Source organism: Ursus arctos, unplaced genomic scaffold, assembly GCF_023065955.2.
Source record: "Ursus arctos isolate Adak ecotype North America unplaced genomic scaffold, UrsArc2.0 scaffold_26, whole genome shotgun sequence".
In the NCBI taxonomy this organism is placed as follows: domain Eukaryota; kingdom Metazoa; phylum Chordata; class Mammalia; order Carnivora; family Ursidae; genus Ursus; species Ursus arctos.
In genome coordinates, this window is record NW_026622941.1 from 14004894 (window position 1) to 14027680 (window position 22787).

The 22787-nt window shown below is 42.6% G+C and overlaps 2 protein-coding genes across 3 annotated transcripts in view; one reads left to right on the plus strand and one right to left on the minus strand.

Annotated features, from left to right (window-relative positions):
- LOC113257856 (histone H4) overlaps positions 1–5708 on the minus strand; it is a 60337-nt gene extending 54629 nt beyond the window's left edge. For both annotated transcript variants that reach the window (XM_026502370.4, XM_026502369.4), the window contains exons 1-2: positions 5223–5708; positions 4574–4694 (exon numbers count right to left, since the gene is read on the minus strand). In XM_026502370.4, the coding sequence (XP_026358155.1) occupies positions 5341–5652 (312 nt within the window). In that variant the 5' untranslated portion in view covers positions 5653–5708 and the 3' untranslated portion in view covers positions 4574–4694; positions 5223–5340. The remainder of the gene's footprint in view (positions 1–4573; positions 4695–5222) is intronic.
- A 3332-nt stretch (positions 5709–9040) lies between these two features.
- LOC113257855 (histone H2A.J) lies at positions 9041–14775 on the plus strand. The gene has a single exon (XM_057318911.1). It carries the CDS (start codon positions 9151–9153, stop codon positions 9538–9540), a length of 390 nt encoding a protein of 129 aa, XP_057174894.1. The 5' UTR covers positions 9041–9150; the 3' UTR covers positions 9541–14775.
- Positions 14776–22787: the final 8012 nt, after the last annotated feature.

A 22787-nucleotide genomic window follows, 5' to 3' on the forward strand; every position in this document is an offset into this window, starting at 1 on the left:
ACATATACAATGCCTCCTTGTCCAGGACCCATACAATATTTTCAAAAATTGGTCACAAATAAAACTGATAATTTCCAAAAAGAAATAGCAGAGGTCACACTCTCTAGCTCGAATTTCTAAATAGAAATTAATATCGAGAACTAAAATAGGAAAACATTCCAACTACCTAAATTTCTAACCCCTTTTATAATTGGGTTAATTTGAGATGAAATAAAAATAAAATTATGAAACACTTAGGAAAAAATAAAACACACTATAACATTTCAAAAGTTTGAGATGCAAACAAAGCTGTAACAGAAATAAATCCAGAATCATAAGTTATATCTTTATTTAGAAAATAAAGAACCTAAAATGAAATAGGGATAATAGGTTTTGGAGAAATGGTTAAAAAAAAATGTATCAAGGAAATTACAGGGTTAAGAAATAATACAAAAAATTTCAAGTTTTTAAAAGGATAAATTGAGTAATTTTTTTCTTTGAAAAGCTAATATATGCCAGACTTCTGAAATATATAACTAGAAGAAGGATAACACAAAATTCAAAATGAGGAAGATAGACAATGTTTTTAATAGTAGAATATATGATATGCATATAAGTTTGTTCTAATTTAAAAAAAATATATAGCTTTACAGGAAAACATAATACCAAATTGAACTCAAGAAAAAGTAGAGAGTCTAAACAGACAAAAATAAAAATGGTGAAAAAATCTGAAAATATAATCAAAACACAACTTCCAGGGCAGGACTTCAAGGCAAATAGTTTACTAATAAATTCAAGGATCAGATAACTGTCAGAGTATAGAATCTTTTCAGAAAATAGAAATGTTTGGAAAACAACTCAATTTATTTTGTTACCATATTATCAAATACATAAATAGACAATTTTCCCAAAACATTAACAAGTGCCTGTGTATATTCAAAATTCTAGATCAGAGCTGTTCTAGGGTATAGATCTGAGTGATGCCTGCTTTCAAGGAGTTCAGAAAATAGTAAGGGAAGACATAATAAAACGTTATAGTTAGCGAAATCCACTGTCAACAGTTTGGCAAACTACATAGTCTGAAGGAACGTTCTAGCACAAATGCTGCATTACAGGGGTCACAGGAAAATAAGGAAAACCTTCAAAGGGCAAAAAATAAAAAATAGTGAAATTACAACTGAAAGTGAGGGATAAGCAAGCATAAAATCTAGGACTGTAAAGAATAAGTCTTGGGCCTCCTATAAAGTAGAATCTGAGACTCTCCCGTCAAGGTGAGATACGCAAAGGTGGGGACTAAAGGGGTCAGAAATTGATAGATACATCTGGCCCAAAGGCGAAGCAAATGCCAATTTTCTTTGGAGGGCAGCATGCTACATTAGTTCCTCAGGACTCCCACATATGATAATCAATCATGCATTTGTTCAGAATAAAAATCTGCCAAAAGAAGATCAAGTTTTCATGTGTGTCAGCAAAAGAACAAACCACCGGATGTGGACCACCCTGAGCTCATATTGTATTTATCAGTTCATTCTGATTGCCAAATTCTATCTCACTATCATTTATACATCCACTCACTTGTCAATATGCATTTGGCTTCTTTGTACTTTGAACAGGTCTTTTTTTTTTTAAGATTTTTTTAATTCATTTTGAGAGAGAGAGAGAGAGAGAGAGAACGAGCAAGGGCGAGAGGGAGAGGAAGAGGGAGATGCAGACTCCCCACTGAGCCAGGAGCCTGATGTGGGGCTCCATCCCAGGGCCTGGAGATCATGACCTGAGCTGAAGGCAGATTAGCTTAACCATCTGAGCCACCCAGGTGCCCAGCTACTTTGAACAGTTCTAAGGTAAATTTTATTTATTTTTTATTTTTTTAAAAGATTTTATTTATTTATTCGACAGAGATAAAGACAGCCAGCAAGAGAGGGAACACAAGCAGGGGGAGTGGGAGAGGAAGAAGCAGGCTCATAGCGGAGGAGCCTGATGTGGGGTTTGATCCCATAACGCCGGGATCACGCCCTGAGCCGAAGGCAGACACTTAACCGCTGTGCCACCCAGGCGCCCCTCTAAGGTAAATTTTAGTGAACGTGTGTCCTCATATATGCGTGCAGTATCTCCCTTAGGTAAACACCCAGGACTGGAAGTGCTGAGAAGCATATATGCGAATCTATCTTTAAGTTTACAAGATAATGACAACCTTTTTGCTTCAAAAATAGTTGAATGTGTATTCTTACTAGCAATATAAGAGACTTTGTGCAGCATTTGCTATGGTCACTTTTATGTTTTTACCAATCTACTGAGTGCAAAATTACATTTCGTTGTGGCCTTGGTTTGCAATTCCCTGAAGGACTAATCAAGTTGAACAACTCTTTCTGTACTGATTGGCCATGTTGCTCCACTGTCTTTTGTCCACTTTTCTATTGGTTTGTTTGGACTTGGCTTCAATTTTTATCCAACTGTTGACCTAGTCCATTGCATTATTCTTGGACCACAGGACAAATTAAATATCCAACATTAGAAGGTTCCCCAATACACCATGCCTGGAAACTACTGTGGCATTTGTTCATGATGTTTGCTCCCTAAGCTTGCTGTGGCCTTCCCCTTCTCCAATGAACCTTCAGCTCAGAACAAATACCATCTACTCTTTGAAGATAGCCCAAAGCTGACAAAATTTGTTCTGTACACCAACAGCACTCAATTCATAGCACTCTATTAGAGTAAGCCACATGTGTACAACGACCCAGATGTCTTTCTCCTTCCTCTCTACTTGGAAAACAGAAGCTTCTTGATAGCAGAGACTGTGCTTCCTTATCTCTGAATCTTCAAAAGTTAAAAGTAGTTGGAACAAATGGGGCATTAAATTTTCAAAAATCAGAAGAGATGACTTTGCTAATTTCAAAAGCATTCCATTCACATGGTTAAAAGAGAGGCATTACAGAGAAGCTTTAAATTCTTTCTTTAACAAACATTTGTAGTAAGGCATTTTATTAGTCAACTTCAGAAAACTCTCAGTTCCAATTTCAGATACCCTATTGTGTTCTCAATCATGTGACCCAGTTTAGGTTTGGAAAACATGATTACTTGAGGGCTGGGAACTACTACCATGAGACTTACACAGACAAATATGAAGATTTCCTGTGCTCAAATAATTTGGTTATATTTTATAAACAGCATGAAACATGAACAAAAATAGCTATGTTACAGGGAGGATATAATTTGTATTATGTAGCTAGGAAGAATTGAGGCCATCATCAAAAATATAAGCAAAAAAATATATAAAACAACCAATTCCTGGTAAGTTAAATACTTAAGGAATAGATATATTGAATTGCCAAACAAATACTTATTTCCATGCTCTTTGGGGTCCTCATCTTCATCCTTAATAATTTTTTTATAAGATTTTATTTATTTATTTATTTATTTATTTGAGAGAGAGAGAAAGAGAGCATAAGCGAGCCGGGAGGAGGGCAGAGGGACAGGGAGAAGCAGACTCCCCGGTTGGGCAGGGAGCTGGATGCGGGGCTCAATCCCAGGACCCCGAGATCATAACCTGAGCTGAAGGAAGACCCTTAACCCACTGAGACACCCAGGCGCCCCTTAATAATTTGATTCATGTTAAATTGGAGATTTAATAGGTACATTATCCACCTATCCATCTACTCAAATTCACTCATTCACACTCAATAAATAGGCACAAAAGTGTGCCGGACTTTGCTGTTTCAAGTAACTGTCTTTTCACTTGGATTAAAGAAAGCTTCTGGGATTGTCTCAGTGCCCTAGAAATTTAATTAATACCAGAATCAGGAACACACTTCAGTCTTTATGGAACAGTGGAAAGTACTTAGAAGTAAAATATCAGCAAATAAGGCCAAGAGGGGTCCATGGCAGAAGCAGTGTCATGTTAAGGGTTAAGGTCAAAGGGTGCGGGATCCAACACGGCTGGGATCAAATCCTGCCTCCAGTTCTAACACCCCATTATCAGTAATGGTAACCTCATTTTGCAGAAACCTCCTCTGCAAAATAGTAATAACAAATACTTCATAAATTTGCTGGAGAATCAAACGCAGTAATGGAACACAAAGTGTTCCAAAGTGCCCGACCCCCAATAAACGGTATAATGCCAGCCTCCGCTGAGGGAATACTAGAAATGTTTCAAACTGAGCTCGGTTCCCGCCTCGCCCCACTGGCGGCCCCTGCCGGCCCGCACCGGGCGGGTCCCCCTGTGTCCGGCCCCTGCAGCCGCCTGGGCAAAGTGCCCTCCAACTGGCCGCCCCTTGCTCCGGGTTTTCAGGCCGCAGCGGGGAATCACTGGGTAGGACCCGCGACTACACAGCTCTCTCGCCCACGCCATTTTCGCCGAATTTATTAGAACGCGGCTTTCCACTCATTTCTCTCCTACAGCCCCACGGGCAGCTCAGAAAAGGGCCTTTACTAGAAAGCTAGGGCTCATCTCCCGGCTGCGACCGGGTCACACGACACCGTCTCCAGAGCAGCAGCAGGATGCTGCCCCGCGCCCCTGGCCGCACTGCGGGCTAACTCCTGCATCTCCGTGGTCAGGGGTTCGAACACCGACGCCGGGTACTCGGGCCGGGACGCTCACCCGCTCGGTGCAGCAAACTGTGCAGCTCGTCCCAGGTAGGGCAGCGGCCGCGAGCTAGGCCCCGCCTTCGACTTCGCCCACGCTTTGCCTCCTTCATTCGGCGTCTGAACTTGGTCACCTCCTATTCAGACGTCAGCAAAGAAACAAAATAGTCACACCCAGCAGCACTCCAGAGCGCCACACTAGGGCAGCACTTGGCACTTTCGCGCCATCCCATTCCCGCGTTCTAAGGGAGGCTGGTCTACGGCGGGGAGCCGCCCCCTCTGACGCGCGACCCTCCGATCCAATCGGAGGCAACATCAGCTAGCCCTAATTTGCATAGCAGCTTCTTTATATTGGTTCAGGGCTAGAGCCCTCCGGGGCTTAGAAATCATTCGCTACTTACAACCAGTTTTATGCGTGGATACCTCCTTACCCCAAATTGAACCCAAATTCTAGACAGGAGCCCAGTCAGCCTGTGCACATTGGGGCGAGGTCCCTACCTGGCACCTCACTCTCCAGACTACGTCCCACGGGAGCGGCACTGGGTTCCTGTTCCGAGCCCCACGGCTCAAATCTCCCCCTCATTCCCAAGCCCGCCGCCCGCGGCCCGCACCACCCGCCCGGGCAGGGACTTCCACGGCACAAGGAAGGGCCTCATCTGACCCACCTATCTGCACCTAGGTCCCACATTCACACAGCAAATACGAAGTGTTGGCTCTTTTCCTGACGTTCTGGGGGCCCTTAAAAGGGCCTTTAGGGGTTTGAAGAGAAGCCGCAAGGACTGCTCAGCCGCCGAAGCCGTACAAGGTGCGGCCCTGGCGTTTCAGCGCGTAAACCACGTCCATGGCGGTGACCGTCTTCCGCTTGGCATGCTCCGTGTAAGTCACCGCATCGCGGATCACGTTTTCCAGAAAAACTTTCAGCACTCCCCGGGTCTCTTCATAAATGAGCCCAGAAATGCGCTTGACACCACCTCGGCGGGCGAGCCGGCGGATGGCGGGCTTTGTAATGCCCTGGATGTTGTCCCGGAGAACCTTCCGGTGGCGCTTGGCGCCTCCCTTCCCCAGCCCTTTGCCGCCTTTCCCGCGACCAGACATCCTCTCCGGAAAATAAAAGCTCCAAAACGGAGAGCAAGCAGCTACCGACGATGGGAGGGTAGACCAGAGCTTATATTTCTTGGTAGCGGACCTGTTTGAAAAACCTCAAGAAAGTGGGCGGAGCTCTAGGGCCCAGGAGACTTTTGTCTTTCCTCCAATAGTGAGTGAAGGAGCGGTAAGCAGAACAAGACTGGTTTTTGTTGTTTGCTTTCTTGGGAAAACTTTTTTATTTTTGCCATAAAATTGAGGAAAGAGTCAATGGAATTTATATTGCGTTTTCTCAACGCTTAAATAAAAATAGCCAGATCCTATTGGCGCTCGTTTCCTCTCTCCCCTCCCTTTTTCCCATCTCCCCCTCCCCTTATCTCTCCGGCTCGAATTCTATTTTTCGAAAGGAAGGCTTCCATTAACAATACCATTCCTGGGCTGATATGAAAATAAATAGTAACCAGAAATGCGTAACACCTGGTTAGATTTCAAAGCAATTGTTTTACACCTTTTCATGTATGGATCTTCAGTCACTAGTGGGGGGAGAGGAAATTTTTTAATAGCTCTTTTCTCTCGTGACTCCCCGCAAAGAAAGAATTAAAATTCTTTCAAAAAGTCTTACCTTACCCCGTCCTCCGCTCTCCCAGACTTTTCCCTTTCAGAGGCTTGTGCGCCATTAGCAGATTATCTGGCCACCGCTCTGCGCCCCTCGAACCACACGCATCTTTGCTTTTCAACCAAATAACGATTTCTATGCCCCTTCAACCCCGCGCACCTTTGCTTTTCAACCAAATAACGATTTCTATGGTTTTTTAGTTGAAATATCGTAAATTTCTTCTTAACTGCATTCAAACCTGAGGTTCTTACATCTCCCACTTACAAAGTTCTTAAAATAATAGATGCCACGACGGTAGCTTTAAAGGATGATTTGTACTGCAAATCGCCCTTCAGGAGGCTCTCAATCCTTTCTTAAGAGAATCCCTGAACAGAGATGAAACGTTCAGTGGTATCATCGCTCTAGGATACAGGACTCTTTGTCTTCCCAAAAGGGCTTATTGCAATAAAAGGCAGCAGTATTTAGAACTTGATTCATAACTCTTTCCCAGGCACTTAACATCTGGAGGAAGGAATATTTTAGTAAACTGTGCTCTTTCTCTTGAAAGATAAGCCTTTCCAGGAAAAGCTTTATAGTAAATATTTGTATGTGTCTAAATGCTAATAATTTACCCATCCTTACTCATCTGCATAACACAGAAAGTACTTTTGTTGTTAAAGATAAATTAAAAGAGCCCTCAGAGGGGCACCTGGGTTGCTAAATCGGTTAAGGCTCCCACTCTTGATTTCAGCTAGGTCATGATCTCAGGGTCCTGGGATTGAGACCCAGCGTGACCCCCTCCCTCATCTGCTTGTCCCTCTCCATCCCTCTGCTCTTCTACTCTGCACCCACGTGTGCTCTTTCTCTCTAAAATAAGTAACTCTTAAAAAAAAAAAAAGAGCCCTCAGAATATTGTTTGTATGGCTGCAAAAAAACCCTGAATAGTCATATTGTACTACATGATTTTCATCTTTGACTCACAAGGAAGAAGAGAAGTCTATCAGATCTGAAAGAGATCAGGATTCTTATAATGGTAAACTGAGTGATTATATTTATTAAGACTAAAAAATCAAGGTTAGAACAAATTTTTCAAGTTAGATATCCTTCTTGCTTACAAGAATAAAAGGAAAAAGTGTCCAAAATAATAACGATAATTGTTAAAACTTTCCCTTGATATAGGCAAAAATTTAAGCAAAATTTACAAAATTCATATCAGGAACATGTTAATAACTGCATCAGAGACTTGTATGTCCATTTATCTAGTTCATTTGGCAGTTCTTGGATGCTTACTAACCTATTTAATCTTCAAAATAACACTTTGGGGTAGGCACAAAGCTTATCCAAAGTCAGCTGGTAAGTGGTAGAGCCAGGATTTGGACCAAGGCAGTCTGGCTCCAGGACGACTGACTTAATCATGACAATATGCTGTTTCTTAACTCCAACGACATTTATTGAGTTCCTACTACATATAGGTTAATCAGTGTTCTAGGCAATAAGGACATGTACAGAAATTGCTAAAAATGTGATTTCACTGAAATCAAATCTTTATTAGGATGGTGGGAGGGTAAATTTTACTTTTAAACGGATACTATAATATCGCTTATTATAATGCATATACAACACATAGCAGTGTAATTGTATAATTGTGGGAAATGTTGAGGCAAGTGAAATTACATCAATGAGTTAGTAAAAAATAATTTCTAATTTAAAAAAAAAACTTATTTTGTTCCAAATGCTATGGCTCTGCAATAGGTAAGGACGGTTGCTACTGTTCTTCCTTTAGTCTTTTCATGACCTCTGAGCCTCACATGGGCAGTAGAGGGCTGGGGAAAGGGACAGCCAAGTGCCACCAAAATGTCTTACGGGACCGTATTTACCTCTGGGCTCAGAGTCTCCGAGAACATGATCAGCAGCGCGGTGATCAATAAGGAGGAAGCCAAAGCCAAGGCTTGGTGCCTCAGAGACTGATCCTGCAGCCTCTCCCTTGAATCCAGATACTCTTTTCACGCTCATAACTCAAAGACAAGAGATGTTAAGTTTTGGCTAAGAGAGCTAGTTCTGCAGTCTGTGAAGAAAGCACTCCCGTCTGGTCTAGCACACGAATTTCACAGCCGCTAGAAGCAAAGATTGGCAACCTGTGAGCGTCAGAACTGCGCGGGGAGTCCAGTGTCATCTGGTCTGGTTAAGAAAGTGCGGATGGCCAGTTCAGTCCGAGGCATCTTGTGGAGCCAGCTCCCCACACTGCTGGGTAACAGCAAGCGCATCTGGGTTTGCAGGAGACAAGGCGCTTGTTTAAAGAAACGGCAGGCAGAGGAGTACTGTTGCTCACAAGCGCGGTGTCTGGAGTCAGATAACTGCTGGCTAGCATGCTATATAATGTGAGAAAATCCACCTACGGGGCACAGCATTGTGGGACGCAGTACCGTAGGGCTCACCCTGCGACGTCAATTGCTTGAAACATTTCTTGCTTGAGTGCTTTGTACTTATACGGGGTAGATCTTCCGGATTTTTCTGTTTCTAACCGTGGTTCCTTAATTCTTAAAACGTTCTTTTCTTAAGAGCGAACTTGGACGTCAAAATCTCAGGAGCGTATAAATTCAAAGGAGGCCCCAAACGCGGAGCGGTCCGGTCCTGGGTATTCATATGAGAGGCTATGTAAATAAGGGCTAGGAGTTTGCTCTTTTGACTGGCCAGAACTGGAGAAGGCGGTCCCTCTGCCAGGAGCGCTGGTTGGGAGCTGAGCCTGCCTGTCATTGGTCAATAGAGCCGAAGATGTTGCTGCGCCCAATGGGGAGGTGCTGCCTAGTGTCAGCAAAGTGATAGAGGCAGTTCCGGTGTTGGTACATTACATCCACTCACTCAGACCCTGGTCGCTGGGTTTTTCCTCTCGCAGGAGTTTTAGGCGAGAGGTAAACATGTCTGGTCGCGGAAAGCAGGGCGGCAAAGTGCGGGCCAAGGCCAAGTCTCGGTCCTCCCGCGCGGGCCTGCAGTTCCCGGTGGGCCGAGTCCACAGACTGCTGCGCAAAGGTAACTACGCGGAGCGAGTAGGTGCTGGTGCGCCCGTGTACCTGGCGGCGGTGTTGGAGTACCTGACAGCAGAGATCCTGGAGTTGGCTGGCAATGCCGCTCGTGACAACAAGAAGACCAGGATAATCCCTCGCCACCTGCAACTAGCCATCCGCAACGACGAGGAGCTAAACAAGCTGCTGGGGAAAGTCACCATTGCTCAGGGCGGCGTCCTGCCCAACATCCAGGCCGTGCTGTTGCCCAAGAAGACCGAGAGTCAGAAGGCGAAGAGCAAGTGACCCTGATGCCACCACAGGGGAGCTGGCATCCCCAGCAAAGGCTCTTTTCATAGCCACCCCGCAGTATTTTTCAACATACTCGATGTCATGGAAGGCTGACGCGATCTAGTGGGGAGGTGGGTGGCGAGGGGCCCGCCGAGTCCGGGGCCAATAAAGTCGGTGAAAATCGTGTGGTCGAGAGAGCTGTGTAGTCTCGGGGACCTTCCGGATGACCCGGGGGGCAGCCAGGAGACCTCTGGAGCAGGTACTGTGGGGTTGGTTTCTGCTGCTTTGTGGACTACTTTGGTCCGCACCCTCGAGGTGTTTTGTGGGCGGTCGAGGGAGACCACCAGGGACCCACTGGCTAGAGGTGGGTAGAATTAGGCTTTCTCCCTCCTCGCCTTAATGCAAAAGAGAAGCAGAGTAGGGTGCGGGGGCGTCAGGGGAATTATTTTTACCTCTCATTCCCGGGGCCTTCACTCTCCTGTCTTGTCTGGGCTGTTCAGGAGGACCCAGTTCTGAAGACGCAGTGGGGGCTAGCTGGTGTCGCGCAGGAAGTTGGCTCTCTGGCCATACTTTTCAAAAGGTGGAGTAACTTTCCGTCTTGGAAGAGTGGTTCTGATGACACAGTGTCAACAGATTTTGCTTAGCCTAATAGCCGTTGTGTTTTCATGTTTTGGATATCAGATATTTTTATATACACACTTATGTTCACATTTCTTTAAAATGAAGGGAACATCCGGTAATATGTGTAATACAGAAGCATGAGTCATGAGTAAATTTGTTCCCCCGACACTCATGTTGCATAACAGTGCAGTGTCTTTAGTCATGAGTTACTTATGCTTAGGAGCTTTTAAGACGATTTCCTCCTCATGGTCTTGTCTCCATCATATTGTACTCCTCTGGAAATGTAACCACTTTGATTTTGCTTCCTAACAACGAGTACCCTGCTGAAGTCTCTTATGCTCGTTCCCCCGTTAGCCTGGAGTAATGACCTCATTCCAACAGTCCTATAGGGGTCGCACTGCTCGATTGTACAGCAGTGCTTTAATAAACGTGAAATGTGAGAAAATGTGAGGATAAATGACTTAAGTCCCGGAAGTAACACATTTCAGATCCGGAATCCACATTTAAAAGTTAAACAGTAGCCATCCTATTCTGTCCTTAACTGACCCTTCCATTTCACCCTTTTCCACAAGCTTCATCCTGGCCCACAGGGCCCACAGAAGAGATCCCAGTTCAGATTTCACATCTTTGGAGTCATCTTTCCTGTGAGTCAGAGTGGAAGTCTTCCTGAAAAAACATTATGGTATTTCTCCGTCCTTAGTAGTGGGTGGCCCATTTTCCCACACGGACTTTTATTTCTTCCCCAGTACTTATTGAGCACTTCAATATGCCATGCTCAATACCAGATGATGGGAGCACAGCCGTGAATAAGGCCAACTAGATTTCCACTCTCTTGGAGCTCACTTCTTTTTCTTGGTACCTGATGACAGAACAATGAACAAATAAATCAGTTAGTATCAGAGAACGGATTCACCTTCACCTTCCATTAATACTTGTGTCTCTCTGCTGCTTGTGCAATGAATGGTGGGCTTACTTCTCCCACGTGGTTGTCTTTTTGAGGTGTACAAAGATCAAGCTGCACGTACCTCTGTTAGGAGGCAGATTATTGCCCCCAAATTCCCAAGGAGAATAGATCCCAAGGCTACCATGGGCCGCAGGTGCCAAGATGTCCCCAGCTATTTACTCCACTCCCACCTTCCATACAAAAGGCTTCTTCATATGTAAAACAGTTATAATGCCAATTTTGAGGACCGAGATTGTTCATTTATATACACATTAGGCGTATATTAGGTGCTGAATAAATTAAAAGAAGCTCCATTTCCTACAAGATATGGGCTTACCCTTATAGGTTAAGGTATAGGTAACTATAATTAACAGGATTTTGTTTTGTTTTGTTTTGTTTTTAATGCTCAATTGTTAAGATAGTTCTCAGTATTACTACTTTGGGTACATGGTAGGCAGTGGAGGAAAAAAAATTCATATATGTAAAATGTAGATATCCAACGCTGGTTTTGACATTTAAGTCTTAATTTCCTACAAGATTTGGGGCACCTGAAAGGTTATTACTAAAATGGTGGCAAAATAAGAAGAAGGATCACTAAGACATTTGTAAGAAAAAAGCAATTTTTCCTTTCTATCTGAAAATTCAGAGGAGTTTGTCTGTCTAACCCTGTTATCTGAAGAGCAAGACAGACATGATAGAAAGTGCAACGACTGCCCCCTTCCTCAAACCATCTCCACTGCCCCAGGGATTCTGTTTCCCCTCAAATCCTTCCTCTGCAGCGAGTTTCCATCAGTCTCTCACCATTTCTTTTTCACCATTTCTGATTTGAGGGTATTTTTAAACCAGAATAATTTATTGGCAGTTAAAAATGCATACCCCCTGCAAGATCAATTCAGCCTGCGATCTTTGATGAACATATAGTTCTTGCCAACATATGAATGTTAATTTAAAAGGACAATATTTCTTCAAGCACAAGACCACAAAGAAGATGACTTAGGACAGAACTGGGTGGGACCTGAATTCTGATTTTTTTAATACATTCATAATCCATAGTTGTATTTATAGACACACATACTCTTTCCTGCCAAGATAAGCCATTCGTGTGGCAGGCCGTGACTTGGGCAGGATTTGTACTTTGTTTTTCCTGTGGGGCCAGTCTCGTCTTTGTGTCTCTGAGAACTGGTCTGTTTAGTTTTGTCTGCCCGGAATCAGAAGGTTTAGTCTGGCCCCATAATTGGTGATGCCTGGCTTACTATATGCAAACTCTTCACAAATGCCCTTGGAATGTCATATACCATGGTGTCTAAGGACTCCAGCTCTCTGGAACAACACTCAAGTTCAAGGCCACTCTGTTCCTTACTAGTTAGGTTTTGGAAATGTTACTCAATTTCTTTAAACCTCACTTTTATTTATTAAGTGGGCTTAAGGGTAGAGTTTACATCGGTGGATTTTGCAGAGGGTTCATTGAGTTAATGTGAATGAGGGCACTAGTGTTTCCCATGTAGAAACATGCTCAGCAAATAGTAATTACTCTTATTTTTATGTGCAACTGGGTTTAGAATGGGTTGCAACAATTCTGGGACCTACTGAAATAGAAAAACATGGCATTGTAGCCATCCTGTGACTTTTCTGATAGCAAACTATAAAAACAAGTTTCGTGTCTGTTTTACTAATTACAAGACATACACAATCTATAACAGGAAAGAGAGTAATAAATGGTTAAAGCTTGTTAACCATTCGGGTTAAAACCTTCATTTGCATTTCTCCTTTCCCTAAAGACGACCTAGTTTGGAATTAATGGCTTACGGTACACCCACACAAATTAAAAGCAGAAGTATATATTATATGTAAAACCTATGATTGATAACCAGCTGTTCAGAAAAATGATTATAATAAAGAGATGATTACAACATAGCAGCCTACATGTAAGAAAGGGAGATGCCCAGGGTGTTACACTAACAGGGAATGGAGGCACCTGTGTCACTCGGCCTGGTGGGGAATGGCACCTGGGATACGTCTAGGTGTGCGAGTTAGCCTAACATGCTAGAGTGTTCTGGGCAGACAGGCAGCACGCACCAAGGCACAGGAGTCAAAGGACAATGGCTGCAGTTGATGTAAGAGAATCTAGGGGATAAGGTCATTCGGGAGTCATAACTAAAAGTAGGCATCCAGAGGGAATATACATACACAGAATATATGTATTGATGCGTAAGCGGAGGTGTAGAAAACAGCCCAGCCGAACAGAGGCTTCGGGGATCCATGAGATCTAATGGACTGACAGAGGAAAGGGGAACCACTGAGGACATGGCCCGAGGAGAGAGAGTCTGTCAAAGGATGGAGATTTCTCAGTGTTTGGATCCCTGCACCCCTGGACACCCCCTAAGTTGCTTGTTTTTTGCCGTATAATTAGGAAATGTTCTTTAAAAGTTATTGCGTGCTCCTATCCAGGAAACACTGAGAGGCTGGTTCAGCTCACTAATGGAGTTGGGATGGATACGTACTTTTACCCTTTGCGATTTCACTTTGCACATACAGAAACTCGGGGAATATATGGTGACAACAAGAGCATTTTTTTTAAAAAGCTGAGAACAATGTTCATAAAGAACCCTTTAAAAATATGTCCTTCATTATCATTCCATTTAGTTGAATAGTTTTTTATGTGTTTTAATTTTAATCGAAGTTTTAATTTTCATTTAAGTAAATTTTAATGAAGTTATAGAAACAGTGGTGACTTATTAATTCATAAAACCAATGTAGTTAATTAATTAATTAATTTACTTTCTCAAGGAAGGTATATTGCTTATAAGTATCATTCGTAGAAAGTTATAGTGAATTTTGTTAAGGTGTAATTGACATACAACATTTTCAGGTGTATAACATAATGACTCGATATTTATGTATATTTCAAAATGATCACCACAGTAAGTCTAGTTAACATCTGTCACCATTCATAGTTAACAGGTTTTTTTTTTCTTGTGATGAGAACTTTTGAGATTTACTCTCTTAGCAGCTTTCAAATATGCAATACAGTATTATTAGCTATAGTCACCATGCTGTACTTGACCTCCCCATGACATAATTATTTTATAACTAGAAGTTTGTACCTTTGACTCTCTTTACCCATTTTTCCCAACGCTCCCAATGCACCCCCAGCTCTGGCAACCACCAATCTGTGGTCGGTATCTATGAACTTGGTGGTGTTTTTTTTCTTATTCCATATATACATGAGATCATATGGTATTTGCCTCTGTCTGACATATTTCACTTAGTGTAGTACGCTCTAGGTCCATCCATGTTGTCAAAAATGGAAAGATTTCATTCTTTTTTATGACTGAATAATATTCGTGTGTGTGTGTACCACATTTTCTTTAGTCATTCATCTATTGATGGACACTTAAATTTTTTTCACATCTCAGCTATTGGAAATAATACTGCAGTGAACATAGGGGTGCACATATCTTTTGAGTTAGTATAATGTAGGTATTTTCAAATGTTTAAAATGAGAGAAATTTCACCCAAACAAATTGAAATTTTTTAAATTAGCTAATGTTTAGTTTCCCAAGGGAGGGAAATGGAGCTAAGAGGAATAGAAATAAACAAAAAGAAAGAAAGAAAGAAAAAGAAAAGGAAAGGAAAGGAAAGAAAAGAAAAGAAAAGAAAAGAAAAGAAAAGAAAAGAAAAGAAAAGAAGCCAACTGGCTTCAGGCAAATGTGAAATTACCACTGTAAAGCTTTATTTTGTTTTCTCTACAAGGAGTGGAAAGAAAGTTTAAGTGTTGAAAAGAGATTTTAACATACACATACAAAAAAGAGAATAACAGCACTTTTGGATTGTAACCCAGGTCCTTGATAATTTTATCAAGCCATGCTGTGAAAAAGCCAATACTGCTTGACTCTAATTTATGGAAACGAAGGAGGGATAAGCCCTATATTACGTGACCTATTTTTTAAAGACAAATCAGACCAACCAATCTGCTCATGAGGGTTTATTTGCTTTCTGTTTTGAAGAAACTTCTCAAATGAACTACTTGTTCATGCCAAAAGCCCATGTAGCAACTGCAACTTTAAAATATCCCTGGTGATATTGTGTTTATTAGGGAGCAAGGTGTACAAATTCCTGTGAAAATGAGAACACATGAAGGAAGCAAGTGATTGGCCTGGAAGAGGTGCAGTTTTAGATTGTGACGGCTAAGAGAAATAATCTGGCTTATAAAAATGGGTAATTTCCGATGCCCACAACTTGGCCAGGGGCCAATCATCCCTGATCCTAGGTCCAGACAGATGTGACTAAATGGACCAGTCCTCAGGGACACAAAGACAAGAGTGAGGCAGAACTCTTTCTCTGATTGAGAAATGGCAACCCAAAGCCAAGTTTGTCCTAGGGTCGCTGGTCTGAAGAGACCTGAGTGCCTCAGCCCTCAGGGGTTAGCTCGAAAATAGATTGGTCAGACTTCTGTCCACTCTCTCCCTATGGAACTTGCCTCTTAGGACAACACAAAATATCAAGCAAGCTAACAAGCAATGAAAGCAGAGAATAGAAGACTAAAAACAATTTCATCGGGGCACCTGGGTGGCTCAGTCGGTTAAACATCTGCCTTCGGCTCAGGTCATGATCCCAGCGTCCTGGGATCAAGCCCTGTATTGGGCTCCCTGCTCAGCGGGGAGTCTGCTTCTCCCTCTCCCTCTGCCACTCCCCCTGCTTGTGCTCTCTCATTCCCTCTCTCTCTCTCTGTCAAATAAATAAATAAAATCTTAAAAAAAATTTATCAAAGAATACTAATGTGATCAGACAATACAAAAAAATTCCAAGAGCTCTTCTTCCAAGGGAAACAAAATTAACTCAACACTGAAGCTTCAACAAAACAGAGGAACACAATTCAGCATGAACTTACCTCCCAGCCCTGAACAGGTCGCACCTTATCCAGAGAGAATCACAGGGGGTCTCAGACGTGCACGGTCTTATTGAGTTGAGAGTCTTGGTCCGAGCAATGGGAGCTTTAGTGGAATCTGTATTTGTGTCTATGCCCTCCAGCAAACATCACGAGGAACACACCTGTAGTTGAACAAGTTGGGTTTTTTGCCCTCTGCAGCATGGAAGACACACTGTGGAGAGATGTGGGGTGTCTCACTAAGAGGATGTTAGAAAGGATTTATTACAGGATTTGGGTATATGTTCACTGGTTTAGGGGCATTGCCTAGGATTGCGTGCTGCTCTGGGTAGGGGTAAGTCTATGATTTGGTGGCTTAATACATTTAATAAGGTGTAAAGAATGAAGTGAGACTATAGCTGTAATTGGTGAATCGGGCTAACGCACTTCGGGCTGTTTGAGTATTTTTGTGGTTTAGATAATATTTGTGCTTTGGGGTTCAGAACATGATTACAGAGTAGTCTTGGTTTTGTTTTGATTTTTCACGGTCACGGAATGGCCTTGTCTGGTGTTGATGTGTGACATTGTTTATGTCCCACAGGACAGCATGGCATGGCTGTCAGGCCAGCTCCTAGCAGCACCAAGGCCTTGCTGATAGTCCAGGCCCATTGCGAGCTGTCATGGGCTGCTTCCCCCTTTTTCAAGAGCTAACGAGAAAATGGGACACCCAGAAGAGGGCTTGCTGAGCCGTGGAAGGAGACAAGGACATCTCAAGACAAATGTTGGCAGTGTCCAAGCGCCGTGCAAAAGAGGGAGCTACCGTCTCTGGGTATTTCATTTACGTACTCCGAACATCCAGATCCTCTAACGACATCCCCTTGTTTTCCTGTTCCTCACGGAACTTTCTATCTTGAATGTGTGTGTCTTTGTATAGGGTAAGACTGTTCTGGTTTCTTTAACATGATAATCTGTGTATTGCTAATTATAAATGATGTGTTAAATGTACATTTATATTTCAGCTTATTTTTATATACACTTATATATAATTTTTTATATTTAAATGTATATATTATGTAAATACCATGACCTCACTTTCCTGTCTTCCAATAGGCTGTTCCCCGTGGCCCAACCCAAATACAAATCAGTGTTCTGATTTGAACTCAGGTGAGAGAAAAAAAAACATTCAACTCAATAAAAATCTGGACATTTATTGATAAGCTTGTTAAGCGTCCGCTTTCTCATGCATAAAAATAGGATAATCAGATCTATGCCCATCATGAAGCAGTTGGTGTCGAGGGTGTGGTAAGGGCTCAGTAAATCACTGCGATTTTTATGATCATTACCCTATATTTTCTACGCGGCTTTTCTCTTTCCCTTTTGTGTTTCTGTATCTCTGGGTCCATGTTGATGATCTATACCCCTACCTGCCTACTTCCATTGCCTATTTCAGGTTTCCATGAGGTTTTCTCCCAGGGACCTCAACCTGAGCTAGCCCAGTTCCCTTCGTTCTACTCCCCCCTCCCTAGGTCTGAATTCCTGCTCCGTCCGTTGTGTACTCTGCACAAGTTATTTAATCGTTCTGTGCCTCAATTGACACGTTCGTTAAATGAAGGAAATGACAGTCGCTGCCTCACCGGTGGCCGTGAGGACAGAATAAATGAATGCACATAAGGCAGAAGGCATTCCAAGAATGCCTGGCACACAGCAAACGTTCTGCAAGGGTTAGCTGCTGTTCTCATGCGTTTCCCGATAACCCAGCACCACACCCTTTGTAAGTCCCCTGAATCATGTCACTGCCATGCAACCCCAGCTAGGGACTAGTTCTGATTTCTCTTGCTGCCTCATCCCCTGTATCACTCGGATGATCGAGGGTTGTGCTTTCTGTCTCTGAACTAGATCTTCAGCTCCTCTCCTTCACCCTCCTGTGCTAGCCGAGGGGTGTCTTCATGCATCTCCCAGCTCCAGTCTTTCACCCTGCAGCCAGCCTATCCCTTGCATCACAGCCCCGGTCTCATTCTGAAACACAAACGTTATTCTGGAAGCGCATGATACTTCCCATGTGCCAAACGCTGCTCTTGAGAGTTTCATGATATTAACTCGTTTGTTATCTGTGCTCAGTGACGTCTCCCTCTTTTCTATATTATTTACTTATTCCATAAATCTTGTATTTATTCAATAAATCAGGAGCTCAATCAGCCGGGATCCTGCCAGGAAACAGATGGCATGCCCAAATATGGTGATTTGAGAAATGTGTAATAATGGGATTATTTACAATGACATGAGTAGTGAGAAGGGAAACCACATGGAAGGGGGTTAGTGACAGCTGGGCTCCATGACCACCTCTCGGCTTGATGGAGTGAAAGGAGAGAGTGCTCACCAGACCTGGTAGGAGAAGGTTGTGGGGAGGGGGCCCTGCATGACAGGGAGAATCAAGGGAGGCTAATCTAAGACAGTCATGCTGGTTCCCAGGATCTCATTTTCCTCCCTTCCTCCAGTATCCTGCTTCTCATTGGCCAGCCCAAGTGAAAACCAAAAGACAGAGAAGGCGCTCTGATGCAATCTCTACAATTCAGTCTCCCGGGGCGATAGAACAGAGTGGAAATATGTCAAGAGGGGCTCTGGAGGGCCAGAGCTCTTAGTCATCCAAACACAAAGTGAGCAGGCGCCCACTGCCATGGGGGAAGAATGTAACGGGGCCTTGCCTGGCGTGACAAAGGTCACCCCCTCACAAAACCCTTGACCTACAGAGAGTGCTAGCAAAAGCAAGCAGAGCAGATGAGATCCCCGTGTTCCTGAAGCTTTCACCAGAGTAGACCTCAAATGAAGTCTATAAAACAGAGATTCCAGCCTGTTGGCCATTTTGTCATTATCTACCACTCACCAGCCACACCAAACTACCTCTCGTCTCTTCCAGCAGCAGATGCAGAAACACGTGGAACTCATGCCCACTCTTCTTTGCTTCAGCCCCTGGAGTAGAACTAGCCCCATGTTTAATCTAACTGCAAAGAAGGCTGGAAATTGTGGAAGAACCCGTTGGAGAATTTTGGGGAGTACCACTGTCAGGGTATCTCAGAGCAGTTTTTGCTTACCTCCTCCTTCTTAGCTTCGTTCTAGTTAACGTCTCCTGCCATGGACACCGCCAGTCAACCAGGGGTCTCTTGCAATTTTTTAAGAACAAAGATGACCACCCCCAAAACCCTTTATCATTAACTAGTACACATAAGCTAACAGTGCCTAACTGGTTACCTGGCAGAAGGAGTTTGAGAAATACTCCGTTTGTTTTTGTCAAAGGAGCTGGTGCTAATAATTTTCTAAGTACGTTGTGGCAGGACACTGGATTCTCTTCGCGCACACACGCCAGTTATGAATTTCTTGCCTCTGAGCCCCACATTCAACCTCAGTACTTGCTCTAAGAAAAGAGGCAGAATTCCTTTAATCGTTTTTTCCATTTTGGTAAGCAGGCTAGTCTCTCAGTAGAAGGCACTGGAATGACTTTGCAGGAGGAAGGGACAGCTCTTCCGGGCTCAAGCTGCTGGCGGTAGTGGTGGGTAAGCTGCGAGGTCTGAGGACATCAGGTGGCAGTCTGCCCCAGCCATGTGTCCAGAATGCACGGTCTCTCTGTGACCAGCAGCCCAGACTCGCTCTGGGGACCACCTTCCCACAGCCTCCCACCAGGGAAACCACACCCCAGGCCTCTGGCTTCGGCAGTGCCCAGACTCCCTCACACGGCCACCTCCCAGAGCTGATGTCCTGTGGTTCTTTCCTTGAGGTCAGGGAGTGTGACAGGCCACCTGCCTGCAGTGCGGAGCTCACACTACGAAGGTGGCATTGAGTCGTCGTGACAGAGACTGTAGGCTCACAAAGCCCCAAATCCTTACCATCTGGCCCTTTACAGAAAGTTTGCTGATCCCTGTGCTAGTCTAATAGCGGAAACAAATAAAAATACAAAATAAAAAACTGAATGAACACAAAGCATCTATTTAAATAACTGCATTGTTCTACTAATTTTTCTTCAGAAATGTATTTTCATGCTATTCTTTACTTTTTTATGTTCACTTTAAGTTTTTTCATGAACATGTATTTTATGAATAAACTCAGAGTACAAATACGAATTTTAAAATTGCTCCGCCTGTGACATGGGTTACTCAGCAATAGGAATGGTCATGCGAGATGCCGGATTTGTCCTCTGCCTGCATTTTGGTTCTCTTATCACTTGAAAAAGCTGACAAATATTACTTGAAGGTATGGAGTTGTTTGTTTTGGTTTTTGTTTTGCAGTTAAGTCCCTAAATATGGCAACCTTTATCAACTCCCAGAAAAAAAGTCCAACTTTCGTGATAGCACGGCCTTTTCATTTGTGGGTAGTGTATTTTATAAAATCAGACAAGATTTCAGAGCTATCTATATTCATGTTTTCCCCCTCTCCCTGCCTGAACTTTGGCTGTTACCTTCTTTACCTCATTCCCCATTTTATTGGAGTCAAGGTTCCTGGGTACAGTGGTAATGATGGAGTTAATTCCGTTTTTCCTTGGACTCTAATTTTTCTTGAGATTCTAGGAATATAAACACTATTGGATTCTAATTTTCCTCTGCTATACAAATCCTTAAAACACTTTTTTTTTTTTTTTGCCTCTCACAGCATTCTTAAAGTGTTAACTCTTCTAGTTCTCAGTTATTTATCTCCTGTAAATGCAAGGTAATTCTTACTAAATAAGGATTCATTATGGTAAATTGCAATAGTAGCTTATTTTTAGGCTTCAAGTGCCTAATGAGGGGAAATAATGTTTGAATAAGACAACAGTTCAAAGAAAACAATGTATTGGGGAATCCATGGTCTTTTCTTTGTGAACTTAATATTTTTTTTTAATGTTTTCTCTATTTGGTTGCAGCACCATTAAGGTAATCAGTTGATATTTAGTATTTTTAAAACTTCAGAGAAAAATTTCCATTTTTTAAAAACCTTTAAAGGGTTTTAAAACATAAAAAGACTATAAAGGTATATCAATTATGTCTTCATGGCGCATGGCATATAATAGCTGTCAGATTATTTTTTTCCAAACTGTTCATTACCATAGGTTAAATAAAATAAATTCTTTTTAAAAATTAGCATTGGTAAATACTGTATTCAAGGTATGAGACAGAAGTGATACAGACATTGATGCTTATGTCTTAAAATTTCCGTAAGGACCCTGAGGGTAGGGGCCTCATCGATTTTGCCTGCCAGTTTTCCCAGCACCTAGCTCACAGTAGGCGCTCAGGGACTTATCTGCAGGATAAATGGTTCATGACACACCTCCCCAAGCCTTCAGGTAGCTCATTCCATCAGTCACTCCTTTCATTCTCCAACCCGTCCCTCTCCTGGGGATTAACCCTCAGCGAACTTGGGCATGCTGATCAAGCAAAACCCCTCTGCTCACCCAGTCCTTAGCCACCTGTCCTACCTACTTCCCTTCACAGCCAAACTCAAAGGCGTTCTTAGAAATAAGAGAACTGTGCTTGAGAGTTATTTTGGTCTCACAGAAGTCCTAGCTCTGACCTTTGCTAAAAGCCCTTAATTCCAGGAGTGTAAAGAACAGAAAACTTTCCCCACAGCTCCTTTATACCTTCCTGAACCCAGGCTTGGGTGTGTAGACATTCTCTATAGCTCTGCTCGCTGACAGCTTTGAGTTCCAGAAGTGCTGTAAGAAGGCCTGTCCTCCAAACTCATTCATGTATTAGACCTGCTGCAGTTGGAATGGAAGACAACATTGAGTGTGCAGTTCCCTATGGGGTGGTATTGTGGCATCTTGTGGCCGGAGGAATTACTTGAAGCAAAAAAAAATTTAAGAAATATTTAAAAATGTCTCCCAACTATGTATAAATAAAGCAATCTTTTACGAAGAGCACAAACTAGAATATGCAAATAAGAACTGAAACTAAACAGAACCTTGGATGTCTTCTAGGGCTTTCTGCTGATTCCACACCACGGCAGAGTATGGTTGTGGTGATCCTTAATTCACGTTTTATACCTTAAAGCCCAAGAAAAAGAGTAAAAGGAATTTCAAAATGACTTTAAGGGGCAATTAATGTATAATAAAATGCCACCTTAAGAAGCAAATAGTATTGATCCGTATTATCTGATTAAAGATTTGTATCAAGCTTAGCAGTGATCCAACCATTTTTTGAAAACCATAATGTAAATTCTAATCATGACAACAATGCCTACTCAGCACCTACCCAGATTTTGAACTGCTGATTCACCTTCCCTGCAAATACAGCGAACTGACTTTTCAGAAAATAAAACAAGCGATACTAGGAAATGACTTTATGATAAACTGTGAACAGCTTCCTTAATAAATGTGAAATAGAAATCTCAGAAAAAATATAAATTTCAAGCAAGACCATTAAACAAACTGCAGACCAAATACCAAAGAATAACTGTTTACATTTAAATTACACTATTGATTCGATGATGATGTGCTTGTGTCCCACCCCTGCATCTAAATGGTAAAAGATTCAACTCACTTACTGGCCTATAATGATCACACTAAATAAAAATAAAACCCAAAATGACCTATAGACTGCTTTGACAGGACTTGTTTTAACCTGAAAGAATAATTTCCAAGAAAAGTCTCAAACACAAAGGATCTCAGAATAGAGATCTAAAAATCCATCAAGGAAATCAGCTGCAAGAAAATAAAAGCCTTATTGTGTTATTGCACTATTTCTTTTAGGATACCAATTTTTGATGACATGGGATTCATGGAATGGTATTTAAGATACAATGGAAGTAAGAAGAGGTTTAAACCCAATGCACCGTTGTCTCATTGTGCATGTGTGTGTACCTTTGTTC

Bases quoted from the DNA above. Each gene is read 5' to 3' on its own strand.
- LOC113257855 (XM_057318911.1), top strand. From the start codon at position 9,151: ATGTCTGGTCGCGGAAAGCAGGGCGGCAAAGTGCGGGCCAAGGCCAAG.